General features: G+C 36.7%; 1 protein-coding gene across 13 annotated transcripts in view; it reads right to left on the bottom strand.

Annotated features, from left to right (window-relative positions):
• The window catches only part of NAALADL2 (N-acetylated alpha-linked acidic dipeptidase like 2), a 387619-nt gene that overhangs the window by 201709 nt on the left and 169933 nt on the right, over positions 1-15977 (bottom strand). For all 13 annotated transcript variants that reach the window (XR_006169131.1, XR_006169130.1, XM_042820506.1 and 10 more), the window contains one exon: positions 8843-9338. Coding sequence is in view for 11 of the 13 variants with exons in the window: in XM_042820506.1 (XP_042676440.1) it covers positions 8843-9338 (496 nt within the window). In the remaining 2 variants the exon portion in view is untranslated. The remainder of the gene's footprint in view (positions 1-8842; positions 9339-15977) is intronic.

Below are 15977 nucleotides of genomic sequence, written 5' to 3'. Positions count from 1 at the left end.
AACAGTTTAATTTTCTTACGCAGTTTCTAGAAATATTTGCAAAGAAAAACCAAGCATGATAATACAGAGGAAAGCCATTTGTGTTTTCTTAGTCACTTTCTGCACTGCTAGCAACACAGCAGCAGGTTCCATTTGCCTTACACTGAGCATATAATGAATAATTCAGTTTCTTGCATTGTTCCCTAAATAGTTGATAGGGAATGGTAACTTTATTCATGACCGTATGGCCTTTTTTTTAAGCTCATCTATGTATTTAATAATGCACATCACAAGACCCATCACCTAGCTTGGCCTTTATTAAAAATAAAAGCATTTAGTAACCATTGCAAACAAATGGTCATGAAACAAGCAACTTCCCGGAGCTACCACCTTTTGCTCACAAATAGCACTCACCCAGCTATTTAAATAATTAAATGGTCCCAATCTGCACTGCATCAGCGTTGTCTCACGTAGCCTTCGACAAGAAACAGATTCCAGAACTGCTGGGAACATGTTCCTGCCTCAGCCATAATCATAACCATAAATAAGTGAGCACTCCGCTAAATCACAAATGCCCTGCTGGAACAAAGAAAATGATTTCCATGAAAGGTGACATTTTCACAGTCTCCTTATCCATTTTAAACTATCACTGCTTCCTCCCACTGCCTTCCACTGTTTTGAAAAACTCCTGGGCTTCTCTAGCTTTCAGGCTCCAGTTCACCACTTGAAAAAAAAAGCAAAATTTGTTATTTCATAGAGCAGAACCTAAGTATGTAAGCATATATAAAGGAACAGTAACCTTTTCCCTTAAGCCTCACAAGCTGCTCTATTAGCCCACTGGTCAACAAAGTTTGAGCTCCCACTGGAAAATGTAAGAAAAATAAAAGAAAAAATTGTATATGCTGATCTTTTCTGATATGATTGTGGAAGAACTGGTACAAGGAAATCTGTGTGATACTATAGAAAAGCAAAAAACTGTACAACAGCTGAAAAGATGGAAGTTGTTAAATTTTCTCCAGCTTTCACAAAAGATAAACAAAGACACTAAGCTGGTTGAAGACCAGTTTCTTTTATCAATGCACATACAAAAATCCAAACTAGGAATAATACTAAATTCAGGATTTCCAAACAATTTTACTTCTGAGACATTAGAATACTTAGTTTTGGTAGTGACACTTGAGTTCACTATTCCTTTGTAATGGAAAAAAAAAAAAGAAATAGTAACTGAGGAAACTTACATCTAACTGGAATATTTCAACATTTTCACCCATTAAAAAATAGGAAGAAAGGGGGCTGTGACATGTTTTCTATTCCGGACTGGCACTAGTTCATCAAGAACTCATCTGCATGTAAATTTCAATCAATTAAACGTGTCCAAGGGAAACACTGGGTGAGGGCGAGACTTGAAGGGAGACATGAAGGGTGAGACTTCACTCTCATTCTAAGATTATTATCTACTGAGACAGCGTATATTCAAAGATCCATACACACGTCCTGAGTTATTTAACTTCTTGTCCATAAAGAGTTATCAAGAAATTGTGGAAAAGCAACCATGAAATAAACTTGTTTAATTTTGAAAGTCTAGCACTGGACAAGTTCCAATATTACTGGAAAAGGATGATCTTTTTAATATATTTTGTATTTGTTTCAGCATGGCAAGTAATACACTTCAGAAACTCATCAGCTTTCAAAGAGAATTGAAGTGAGAATAGAAGCCCCTTACTGCAAGACTACCATAGAAGACAATTATTAAAATTGATTATTATTCAGACAATATCAATTTCATTACCCCTGATCGATTCCTAGTGTTGCCTGTTAGTAGCCTTCAGTCCTGAGCGCTACATGAATGGTAACCCAATCCCACACAAATTGCAGTCCTGCTGGTCTCAGTGAATTTGGTAACAGCCTGACTTATTAGCAAGCTTCTAGTAGATAGCTGTCATAGGTGCTGACTGCAGGAACTGGATGTCAAAGCACAACCACAGAGGGCTGAGAAAACTCTTTCCCCTCGAGGCTTTGTTAATTTGATTTATGTGTACAGGCAGGAAACTAATTGCTAATTGTTGCAGCGCATACCATGGAATTGCAGCACTCCATTCAAAAGCTGCGTCTCAAGAGTACCAATAGACTTCAGTTTTACAGTATGGTGATGAGAGGCGCATCCTAAACAGGAATTTGTTAGTTCTGGTGCCTAAGAAATGGTACAAAGGGAACTTGCAATGTCCTGTGCCACCATCTCCTCCCTGGGGAAAACAGCCACCCCTGAGCACACGGTCACACTGAGCGCCAACACGGTTACCTCAGCATGAGCACGCTTTTCCTATTGTTCAGGCAATTAGCAGATAACGCATCTCATGCCAGTAATTAAATTGTTAAGAGTCTTTGTTCTGGAATGTTTGTTTCTCAGTATCTTTATAAGTATGTTCCTGGGACCACTAGTTAAAGTTGTTAATTCTCCCTGTATTAAGGTGCAAAGACTGGACAATGTCAAACCATTTTGTACAATTTCCACATCCTCGATATTTCCCTGTCGGAAGCAATTGCTCTACAAAAAAAAAAAAAAAAAAAAAGAATACTGCTTGTTGTCTCAACAGAATGTGATGGTTGATGGTTTTTTCTACAGAATCTTTCTGTTAGAAGACGTATGGTTTGGTTATGTCTATAAAACTGATGAGTGACGACATAAATAAAACCCTTGCCTGTAAATACTGCCTTTTAGCCAGTATTATTGTCAGAATCACTCAGAAATGTCTAGTCAAATACTTCTTCAGGTATAGTCCAATACTAAGCCTCAGGTATACCAAACACTGCACAAACTGTTACTGCTCTGTGATTCATAAATGTTTTGCCATCTGTTCCAGTTTGCCCCATGCTGAAGAAACAACCCTCAGAAATCCTTAGCTTTCCAAATAGCGTTCAGCACCTGCCAGTAAAGGCATGAGGCCTGGGGGACATCAGCCGGTCCCGAGACCTTGAAAACAGGGAAACTGAGGGAATCAGTCCCTTGGTCCTCCTGACCACCCGAGCAGGTGAGAGTGAAGTATGCTAGACCTTAAAAAGCAAATTCGTCGTCAGCCCATTTCATCATCTGTGACAAAAAGTAGTACTTGTCACTGCTGAGAGTTGCTATTTTTAATTAGGACTAAATTGCTCCATACTTTTCAGCAGTCATGGTAAAGAGGTAGATGTCTAATAGCTGTGGAAATTGGTTTTCCCTCTAAACTCTAGCCACACATCTGCTTATAGCAAATGAGGCAAATTGGCAAGGTAACCTAATTTTAAAAGTTAAAATTACACAGTCCAGAAAGGAGTCATCAGAGCAAAATTCAGTTGCTTTCTATAGCCTATAAAAAACAGGTGTTCCTTTTCATTAGAAAACGTGAGGCACTGGATCAACACTTAGATATTCCATAAGAAAGCACTCCAATGTGAAAGTCCAGGTTTCAGGCCCTGCTCCTCCTAACACAGAACAGAACTACTACCCTCAGCCCCATCTGTCATCTCTCACCAGCACTGGACTGCCCCCTATCTTCCTCCCCTCGTTTCCACCCCAAACTTGTGAACGCTGCATTGAAATAGATAATGTACTATAAAAAAAAGAAAGATAGATAGATTCAAGAAAAAACGGTAAAAAAGAAAAGCCTTCAAAAAATTCCAAATTAGCTAATCTACAAAATAAACAACCTGGAATTATACCCTTACAGGAGAATACTCCAAAGCATTATTCTCAGTTTTCAGTTTGTAGCCATGCAGGACATCACATGCAATGCACAAATCCTTCAGCGTCTCTTCTTGTATGAAAAGGTCTCAGAGGTTTGGCAGTATCTGTCATGTTCTTATGCCTCAACAACAATTTTTTTTTCTTAGAGGTAAGTTGTCCCAGTTGCGATTTCCTTTCTGTTTCTCCTAGCACAGAACTGCACGATGATTTGAGAAAGCCGCAGTAAGGCAGAAGCCATTCATGTGGGCTGTGACAGATAAGAAAATTTATCAAGGGACTCATTACTTATTATGCCAATGTGAAAGTACAGCTTATTGGATCTAATTCATTACTATATCACACTGGTGTATTGCTTACAAAAAATAATTTTAAATCAACACTGTGCACTTCATTTACAGAAAACACAATTATAACACAAAAAAATCACACTGTAAATGATTTCCCAAATCAAACATCTCAGATTCAATATATTTTTATGGTGATCATTAAGAAAAATAATCAACAGAGGGGAAAAATTGTTTTTAGTAAACTGTATAGTGGACTTGATATATATAAATCATGTCCTTAGATGTTGAAGAAACCATAAGCTAAGATGTTTCTTCAAACAGGAAGAGGGATTTTATAAGCATATGCTGCAACTGACAGTAATGGAAGAAACTATATAATATATCACAACATCAATGTAATGCTTCTTTCTTCCATCCATAGAGAAACAAATGAAAGAGCTATGTTAAGCCATTCAAAAAAGAAAAAAAAGAAAAAAAAAAAAAAAAAAAAAGGGGGGGGGTGCAAATCAAATGAAACCAATGAAAACTATAAAGCAGACAAGACTTTCTAATACCTTTGAAGTACAAACACAGACTATTTTGGGGCAGGGGAAAAAATCATATTGGACATAAGTAGGTATCTGGAGCTGAAATTTATCAAGTTAGTGTTCCACACATAATGGCTTGGGTCATGCAGGGCATCTTTCTTGCACAAAAGGTACCTCCTCATGTTCTCAGAGCCATTCTTTATGGGTGAGGTACCAGGAGGATAACGGGGAACTTTCACTTGTATGATACTACCTCTTATCTCCTTTCAAAAGGTCTTTGTACTTATAAATACACATTGAAAATTGCCATGTGAATGAAAAGAATCCCAAGTGACTACGCAAAATAGGGGAAAGAAATAAATCCAGAGAGTTCACTGAGCACCTGCTTACCCAGGAGCATCACAATATCAATTTCTAAAGATGCAGCAGAGAGGACTTCAGATTCAGGCTAACTATATTTAGTGCTTGCATTTTTACGGCAATACAATAAATATCTGAGACTGATACACAGCAGCAAATAGGATGAATTCCCACAGACTTACTATTTGCAACATATTTCTCCCGTGCTGGCATGACAGAAGTCAGGATTTATTCGCATACTGAGAACACACAGACAGCTCCTCAGACCCCAGGTAAAGCAAGAAATGGTCTAGGCCAGCTATTCACCCATGAATATGTCAGCATGTAGCTATTAATGAACAGTAGCTATTAATGGCAGTGGGGACAGAATGGGTCTCTCCTGGGAGAAGCAGCCACCAGGAGCACAACAAAAGTCAGTTATTTCTCCTTTCTCCCCTTGTACTCTTCCCATTGGAAGGTGATGATCTATTCCTGCTGAGATTTCTCATTTATGGGACAAATTATTCAGTTTTTCCTATAAGCAACTTGGAAATTTAATTCATTCCAAATTTCCACAGTTCAGCTTTTCCAAGACATTCTGGGGTCTCTTTGCTTGCCAAGTGTTTTGCAAGTTTTACTTGATACAAATGTTTGAAGCTCCAAGGACTTAACAACACTGAATATAACTGCTGAGGGACAACAGAAACTTGGGTCTGAAGGAAGTTTCCTTTCTCACTTTCAGACAAAGATATAAAGTCCTTTCCTCGCTGCAAAGCAACTTTTGTTTCTGTGGCAGTGACCATGTAAGGAGAGCTGCTTCTATCTACTTTCCTACAGTCCTTTGAAGAACTAAGCTGAAGTTGAAGATAGAACCAGGCACTGGTGACAAATCAATTCTTGCCAGAGATGGATTTGTGAGATTCTGCAGGTGATATTACCATCTGGAAGAAGGAAAAGATATGCCTCCAAAGGACAGTTAGTTACAACTAGATGCATTACGAAGGGATTTAAACCTCCCTATTGCTCGAGGGGGAAGAAATCTCAGTGAAGAAAGATTTGAGTGAGGATATATAGAATGAAAAGCAGAGCTGAAATGTAAGAACAGCCCTACGGACTGGATGAAGAGCAAAGCGAAAACGTCTTTGGTCTGTAGGTCCGTGTTGTTAATCACGGAAACACGTATTCATCTTTCACAGTCATAAGGCTGTGAATGTGCTAGCAGCTGAGAACTCTCACTGTTGAAAGGAATGGCACAATAAGGCCGTGCAAGGCCGTCAGGATTTTTAAAATAACGTTTGAGAGAATGAACTGATCAGATAAGTAAGGTATAGCTAAAATTATCACAAACAGCACCACAACAGTCCATCTTTCTTCACATTTATCATTCAATATGAATCCACTTACAAAGTCAATTTATAGAAATCAAATCAAAAACCAAAACTTCCTATAAAATAAACATAGTAGACTCATTATCTCATTTTTTTTTCCTCTTGCTTTTCTTGAAGACAGAGCAGCAAATGAGCACTCTCTGAGTCAAAAAAGAAATGTAGCAGGCATGCCTCTCTCCTATTTCAGCAAACTCTGAAGACAAACTGCTGTCATATGTGACCCTTCCAGTTAACTTGTGCAGAATCCAGTCCAAATCCCAATAAAAAAAAGTAAATCAACAGAAGTCTCCTGGCACATTTCAGCAACTTCATTTAAGCCCAGAGGGTCCCAATACACAGAACAACTTCCATTGCAGCAGACGTCATCCCAGCTGATCCCACTCCAGACCTCCAAGTACATTAAGCCAATGTCGACCGGGGTAAAAGGATTGGCACAACTGTGTCTTCAACACATTTTCCCTTTAACTCCTTTATCAAAATTGTTAGCAAAATTTCTTACATTTATTGAGTCTGATCTAAGTAGTAAGCTACAAAAATTAAATTAATGTCATTCTCAGTAACATTTAGAAATTGCAAGCTAAGCAGCTGCCACTTATCCCTAGTAATTCAAAGTATATTACACTGAAAGACTTACAATAACACTTATTGATTTTGTCAGGTTTTTTTTCTTTCCCCAAGAAACATATGCTGTGTGTTCTATATTTGTGGGACTCCATATACTCAGGTTTCATTGCAATAGCTTTGACTCTTGACAAACAGATGTTGAGGGAAAATAGCTTAACAGAACATGCAATAAAAGCTTTCTCAGATCAAAATGTTGGATAAAGAAAAATCTTGTGGGTAATATACTAAACTAAAAGCTCCAACTGTATATTTTTATACAGAACTGAAAACCAATGCTTGATGACATTTGCGGAAATATTGCTGTTATGTAGGAAAAAAATCACCAAGTTCTAAGTATTATGCTAATTAAAGTATGGCAACACGGTAAGTTCTATTAGGTGCAAAGTATTTCTATAATTGATTTTACCCAAAGGCCAGACTTAAATTAACATCTCAATAGTTAGCCAAAATAATTTGAAAAGTGATGAAACAACAGAACTTTTTAAAACCACTCTTCAAAATAATAAAATGGCAAGCAATTCCAAATTCCAAATCAAAGTATTGGAATACCATCCTGACACCAACAGAGTTCTCTGCAATTTTCTGTAATTTTTGTAATATCCTATCAGTAGAATCTAGCTTATTAAAATACTTTGCTCATGATTAAGCCTGATGACAGACCTCAGTCTACCTTCCTTTGTGAGCAGACATAGAAGTTAAATCCATAGCGTACAGAACCCCCAATTGTTCATCACCTATAGCATTTCCCATGAAGAAAATAATTGGATTCATAACGTCGAGCCAGAACAGCACATGAAAACTGGCATGAAGTCCTTTATAATGCATATATACACATTTTAAACTTCTATTTAGTAGTAATACTGGTTCAAAGCATGCTACTAACCACTTCAAGGATTTTAGGTTCAAGTTTACCTCATGAAAAAAAAAAAAGAGACAAATTATATTGGAATATTTCAATAATTACTTTCAATTTACTTCAGAAATACCCACACAAACTCTTTGGATTTCCTCTACAACAATCCTCCTTAATCCTGGGTATATAAATTCTGCCACTTCTCAACTATTACTGATCAAAAAATGTGCAATGTGTTTCTTTCGCCATGAAAAAAGAACTTTCACTGCTCTGGGTCACTTCCAGAAGCCAGAAATAAGTCAAATTCCTCCTTCATGGAGAACCAACTTGAAAAAATTGGCATGAAAACCTAGTTTCTTCCACATTCACTGCATGAGAAAAGTGATTGTACTCTTGTACAAAAGCATTTTATAAACTTTCAAACCAGCGGAAAGTTTCTGTATGGAAAAAGAAATAATAAAATAAAAATAAAACCCAGTCAGGGGTTTCAGTAGGCAATTCATAACACCTCATATCCATAGCCAAGTTAATAGGTACTATGTATTAAAACACTGTTTTTTCAATTCAGTAAATTTTAAAAACGTTTTGGGAGAAGGAGTCACCCTCCTGATTATGTTCTTAAAACAATCTCTCATAGTTCGGATTTCAGTTTTCCCCTCTAAAAGCACGCGAACTTAAGGTTGACATCACACTCAAAGGCTGAAAATAGAGAGCAAAGATTCATCTATTTGCCACAGACCAGACGGGGATTTCACGGAGATCCTATTATTACAGACCAGAATCTAACACTTTGCTCTTCAACAATGTTATCTGACGATTGACTGCAACTAGAAAATCTGGTGCTTTCTCCTATATCCAATCTGAAAAGTTTGTGTTTTTGCAATTAACGTACATGAAAGGTAACATTAATATACTGAGTAAACAAGTTACTGATCTCTTAAAATAAATACATTTCCATAAGACAACTAAGACAAATCCACATTACTGTAAGTATCGTTCATAAAGGAAAACCCAAGGTTTGTAAGTAAAAATAAAAAAAAATAAAAATTAACAGCAATTCTTTATATCCACATTTGATGGCTCTCAGTAAAAAAAAAAAACAACAAACAAACAAAAACACATACCTGTATATTTGCTGAATATTTTCAGCTTTGATTTCCTTGAGGATTTCGTGGTAGTTCTGAGGATTATTTGGTTCTGGAGATGCTGGAGGAGAAGGGCATTTCTTGCCCGCATAATATCCTATCATAATTCCAAAAATAAATAAAATCAACGCAGCACAAAATACTTTCAGTATCTGAAAAAAACTGCAGCGGTGGCTCTTTGGCGACTGTCTTGAATAGTGTGAGATGTACTCAGGGTCTTCCTGAAGTCTCTGGAATCTTCCCTTAGGAGAAGCTGATGGCTGGATGGGCTCAAGATCGAGGTCAGGGCTCTCTGAGTTTCCCAGATGATGCTGGACTGCACCATCGAGTCGGAAATGGTCAAAGCCAGGCTCCTCCAGCTCTTTTTCCATGTCCCATTCCAGTTCTAGTGCTGTGGCCTGGAGGTCATCACTGTCAAGGTATTGGCCCTGTGTTCTCTGGTCCGCATTCACTTTGTGATAGGCCATCTTTTTAACTGTGAAAACAAATTTTAAAAACAAAAAACAAACTTGAGGGTTTGTTTTCTCATGTCTATGCAAACAATTTATTTATGTCTCCTTTGCAAACCTGGGAGAACTGAAAATACGTATTAAAAAGCAGAAACTCAGTTTCACTCTATTTTCATCTCCCCGTTATTCGTTGTAGGATCAGTGGTCCCACAATAAACATCGAAGCAGAAATAAGATATTTAAAGGAATACAATATATTGAAGGATATGAGTGAAGGGAATTGATGAGTACCAATGGCAAAACACAGAAGTTACTCCATTATTTTTTTCAGTCTCAAGATAGTAATAAAAATTTGAGTGAAGGTACAGAATTTCCAAAACAATTATTTATTATCTGAAAGTCATTTTAAAGCTTAACTGTGCACATCAATTTTATTGCACACACTGTACAAAATAATGCTGCTAAAATAAAGTTGGAAAAATAAAAATAACACTTGCCTGTTCTGACTCTAAACACAAGGAAATGAGAAGTTAAAAAAGAAATTTCGGAGTAACATTCTACTTATACATCAATAAAAGACTTCTTTTTAGATGGAAGATTCTATTATTTATAGGTATTTTAAATGCATAGTTCCTGAATGACTGATGAATTTACTTAGAAATTGTCCCAGCTGTTTTGCTCCACTTATTTTTCCCAATTTAATGAATGAAAATCACTGCCAGATACATATTTACAACAAAAATCAATCCTTTAATAGCATGGCATACTTCTAGATACTTCGAAGGAAGTACAAGCCCTCCAAGGGGAACTGACCTCCACTACAAACATTCAAAGTCAATTTCCAGCAAATCATTTTTAACAGACTGCACCAGTGGGGTGCCGTTTTCCTCCATACTTTGACAATAGCTATTCCATCACGTAAGTATCTGTAATCAACGGCTTCTCTAACTTCAGACTCATCAACCAGAATAAAATGATAAAGATATTAAATTTCTTGCAGCGATAGATATCAAACCAAATCCTACACTACATTATCCTTCCATTTTGATGCTTTAAGGCATTTTCAAAGTACTTCCAGATTACATTACCGGGGCCACATAACAGATGAACACCGTCTACAAGCAGAGAAGAATTTAGCTTGTTTGAAGCTCTTTTGAAGAGAACAAACATCAGAAATCACTGACATAATGAACAGCCTATTGTCCACCAAAAGTCTGTCTCACTCTCTACCAATTTACAGACTGTTTCCTTGTGCAGGCATATAAATATCCCTCGCCTATGCTTCTCAGAGCAGTCCAGTAACAGTGAAGACAGCACACACCTGAGGTACGTGTTTCAGGTTTACCTACCATACACACTTTGCATATCAATTACCCACCTGCAGTCCAAACACTTCTATTTGCAGTGGAAGCAAGAGTATAAAGTAAGTTGAATTAAGTTAAAGCACATTGCATAATTTTAAGCACATTTGGATCAATGGACATGCATGCTTTTCAGACATCCAAATGTTGCTGGAAAACCCACAGGGAATCTTTTAAAATCATGCTAGTGTCCTTTAGGATCAAAAATGGTTAGCAAAAATATCTTCCCTGAAAATATGTAGATAGTTCAGAGCTTCACAGATTCTGGTCAATTTAGCAATCACTTAAGTGCTGCCATTCTGAGGTACCTTTGTGCATCTTGCCATGACGCATGCTTAAAATTATGCATATGCCTCATTGCTTTGCAGATCAGAGAACAAAGTGGAAAATTTTTTGTAGCTAAAGTCCTATAAAATAATACATTGTAATTTTTCCAAGTGAATAATCATATATTCATAAAAATACTAGTTTCAAGGGACCTTTGGGGATTATCTAGCCCAGTATCTTATTCAAAGCAGGATCACTGCCAGGCAAATTGTGATGCTGTCCTGCTGAACCTTCAAAACTTCCCAGGACAGAGAGGCCAACACCTCTCTGTTAAGCTGGGGGACTTCTCTTCTGAAAATTTTCCTAACATCAGCCTGAACTTCATGTGCCACAACTTGACCTTACTTTTACCACCTGCCACTACTGAAGAGAGTTTGCTCTCACATTTCCTTTGACAGAAGAAGAAACAAGCCCTAAATCAGGAACCATTTGCCTGCAGTCTCTCCAGTTTCTCAGCATCCTTCTTAACGAAGAATCCAAAGCTGGACACAAGTTGTGACCTTGCAGTACAGGAGAGCAGTAACATTCCTAGATATGCTAAGCCATGGACAGGGGAATTTGGCACCCCCATAGTGCTTATACCAGAGTGCTGGTCTACAGTGCACCATATCAAGCCACACTTCCCCAGCTGGACTTCACTTCAAAATCTCCTGAGAGCGTGTGCTGTCTCCTCATCCAGTTTTTGGGGAAGATGCTGAATAATGTCAGCTTCAGAACTGGTCCGCTGATGCACTGTGCTCGTTTTACGAGGCACCACACAGCCATCAAGTGCTAATAAATATCCTTTGGAAAGCTGAACCAACCAATCTTCAAGCTATTTATCTTTCCTTTTGCTCTGCCTCCTCCTGTTTTGTTGGTGAAGGGAATAATTTGCAAACATCAGTGACATAAGCCACCATTAGGTAATAACAACTGCCCAACAAGTTCACCTTCCCAACACCATTTCATACTGCTTTCTACTAGAAAATTATTAAAAGATGAGTGTTTTGCCCTTCAAAAGTAAAGCAAATCTCTTCTATATAATTTTGACTCCAGAATTAATGGAGTCATTTAATACAAGGCTTTAGTCAAATAAACTCCTAACAGGTTATGGCAGTATTACCCACAGAATAAGAATTAAAGGCAGTTTTAAGATGTAGTTGCATGGCTAATGATCAGGCTGAATTTATAAATAGCATCCATTGTATATCAGTAATACTTAAAGTTTTCTCTGCATTTATGACATTTTAAAAACACATGCTATTGTTCAATGAAGTGTATTAATAAAGGTTATTTAAATCTCTACATATAAATACATAATAAAAATTCATACAGAATTTCTTTAAATGGTTGTTAATGCAGTGAGTAGTAACTGCACTCCACAGCACAATATCTCAGGAACTCAACTTGCATACAAAGTACCAAAATCAGTCATCACATTGCAGAAAAAAAAAAAAATAATAAAATAAAATAAAAAAATAAAAAAATCTAAAAGAACTAAAATAACAACAAAAAAAATCATAATACATTTCAGGATCGTACTTGAGACAGACTTCAGTGGGATCTGCTTTGCAACGCTTGTGGTACAGTTGAAGAATACAAAGAAAGCAAGAACAGCCCCAGTTACGATCTTCATTTTTATAGTAATATATCCAAGTTCATTATTTGAATTTAAAGACAGAAAAACTTAGCAAGAAGCATCTGAAATCAGATCCCATAGTGTATTTTAAAATGATTTTAGAAAGCTACCGTCTGGTTCTGAATGATATAAATATCTATTTTTTATATGAGCAGTCCTACTTGGCTGGTTAAAGGGGCACCATGACTTGAAGATTGTGTTAAATATAACTCTAGGTAAGAATTAGAAGGGTGAAGAAAACATTACACAGAGAACAACAACATAAAAATAGGCAATAGAAAGAAGGATAAACTGTTAAGTCCAGAAAAGCCACTGTGATACTCTAGCTCAGCCTTCTCAATAACAAAGACCATAAAACAATACATACTTCTGAAAACTTCAGGAGACAGAAAATCCACCCCATCTGCTAGCAAGCTGTTTCGACATTTAATTGCCGTTAAATACATATTTTATTATAAAGATAAAAGAGCAATTGTAAAATGCCAGAAGTCTGAATGTGCTCAAAGTAACCTTGAAAGCTGTTTTACAGAGACAACAAAGAGGATCATAAATTGTAGAATACTGGACATAGCAAACTGATGACCAATTAAACTCATGCCCCTTTCTATGCTTCCACTTATTTGTGTGGAGAATATTTATAGTGAAGTATCAAACCCACGCTAAATATCCTTTCAGTTGAACGTACACAAAAAATTAAGAGAGTTAACCTTAACAGATCATTATTTCCTTAGAAAGCCCATTTCAAAACTACCTATTCTTTGATGTAAAAATAATGCACTTACCTTCTGTCTGGTAGGTACATCTTGTTATGAAACTACCAGAAACCTCTTATGATGTTTTTCCTACTTTAATCCCTCATCAATGAAGCCTTTGAAGGCTATCTAATGAGGACTACATGAAAGGTGTTGCATCTATATCACATTGGCTCTCTGTAATACCTCCCCTACAGAAAGGTCAACTAACATGAATAGAACATGAAACCAACAAAGAGAAATATGGATATATTGCAGTGAATTTCCTTATCTTTGTGACTAGTAGTAGCTGCAGCTGTTAAATCCAGTTTACAAGCAGAGGATTCAGGCATGTTCACAGCAGGAAGAGTGGCAAGCATTAACATGCTGCCCAGAGGGAACACCCCATTGGTCCATCTGGTGTTCTGTTCTGAAAAAGCAACTTTCACCTAGGAAATGTACTAAAGGTATTACATCCTCTTTGTATAGTCAGAAACAGAAAAATCTGGAGCTGTTTTCTAATGGTTCTCCTTTTGATTCTTCTCTCTCTATTCTCTACGCAGGGAATACAAAACAGATATGTCACCTGTTGGAAGGGCAAACAGCTGCACTCGTTCCAGAAATCAACACCCACCACACATACACGTCTTTCAAATGTATTTGACAGCTATTTAGTATTTTGTTGAGACGATGCCAAATTTCAGGCCTATACACCCTTCTTCAGTTCTGAAAAAAAGATTGTTTGCAGAGGAGATTATGACGCCCTTGTCGACAGCAACATTACGCTAATGCAGAAAGTAATATTATTTTTCCATCATATCTTCTGTAATTTTCTTCAGTAATGATTTTTCCTTTCCTTGTGTTTGGGATATGGGCTTGGCAACCAATTTTGGTTACAGCATAAAAAGTTTTTTGTTGCAACAACCATATAAAAAACCAATGGCAAAATCGATCTGCTGTTCCTGCTTCCTTCACTAGCTGGCTCAAGATGAGAACAGTCAAAGTAAAAACTGCAATACTGTTAAGAAACAACAGGCAGATCAAATGTGAGAAAAATGAGTAGAGCACGGTTAGCCATTACATTAAAGTTGTCTGTTCATATAATACTACTCAGCCCTCACTTGGCTTCCATTCCCAAAGTAGCTCTTTCCTCTGGTTCTGGTGGTTACAGCTCAGTTTTCCAGGCACTCTGTGTGATCTGGAGGTTAGCAGCAAGCTCCTATGCATAAGAATCAATCTTTTCCAAAGTATTCTGTGAACCTTAATCTTTCCCTTTTCCCATTCTTCCTCAGACCAAGTGCCTATACACCAAACTAACATATTCAATCTTCTTGCACTTTTTTTTTTTTCCCATAGTCAAGGTTTCATCAAGAATGCATTTCTCACCATGTTCCCCTAGATGTTGTTGTTAGAAAAATGAACCAAAACCACAAAGCTTTACCAAGAAAAACCAAAACTGCTATTGGGGCATTTGCATTTAGGCTTACAGTTGAATTTCATGAGAAATAAAACTACGGTAAATATTGTTTAACTTGAAAATGCTGACAGCAGTAGCTGCAATAACAGGCCCTAGATGCTTTTAAGAAAGTTAATTTTGTATGACTCATTCTGTGCTGTAAAATATATATTTTTTTCCCAGTCATTTGTTTGGACACATTTCACTTCAATATATATATTTTTTTCCCAATTGCTTTTTGCTCTTTAATTACAGTCAATCACAACTGAATTACTGTTAAAAGAATAAAAATAATCTTAACTATTAAAATCTGAGAAAAATATACATTGTAAAGCTCTTATACTCTAAATCAGCTTGGCCAGCAGGAATCCATCACAGTTTAAAATGTAAAAAAAATAATGCGGGGCTGATTCCATTTCTTAAAAAACAAAACAAAACAAAAAAAGAAAAAACTAAAGAAAACCCCAAACCTCTACCACCACCAACAGTACTTTCCAAGATCTGCTCCTGCTGAAGAAACCGGAGCTCATAGCAGTAGGAGAAGAGCAGCGCAATTCACTTACCAGCTCCCTTCTGCTCCTGGTGATACAACACAAAACCAGGTCATCTAGACCAGTTCTGAGAATTTAGGATTAATTTTACAAACTTTTATGGTTATAGGAGATAAATCATGGACTCATCTAGGTACTCTGCTTTTCCAGTAGGACATAAGTATAAATTAATTAGTAGACAAATTAGTAAGTAGATTCTATTAGTGATTAATCACCATATCAGCAAGATTTCACATTGAAATCAGAGAGATAAATGATATATGAAGCCCCACTGTCTCAAGTTTAGAGTAATTTTTTTTATAAAACCATATTTTAAATGAAATATTTAGAATGTTCATGAACATAATTACATGGTTCCACTGTCACCATGCTCTCATCTTCAAACTTGTGATAGAAAAGCAGGTCAGTACTTACAAAACAAACAAACAACCTTGTCTCAGAGTGCATTTTATAAAAGAATAATTTCATTTCTTTCTCAGTGGGTTTTTATTGAGCTTTATCAATTTCAACAATGACACAGAGCCTTTAAAGATAATGTATTATGGAGCTGAGGATGGCAACATTTACAATTTAGCTTTATTGGAATTTTACTATATTTTGATAGATGACAGTCTCAATGCT

The sequence above is a fragment of the Centrocercus urophasianus genome, unplaced genomic scaffold, assembly GCF_019232065.1.
Source record: "Centrocercus urophasianus isolate 14NV4802_14NV808 unplaced genomic scaffold, USGS_Curo_1.0 seq_19, whole genome shotgun sequence".
NCBI lineage: Eukaryota > Metazoa > Chordata > Aves > Galliformes > Phasianidae > Centrocercus > Centrocercus urophasianus.
The sequence above is the reverse complement of the archived record's forward strand: the minus strand, read 5'-3'. Positions and strand labels throughout refer to the sequence as shown.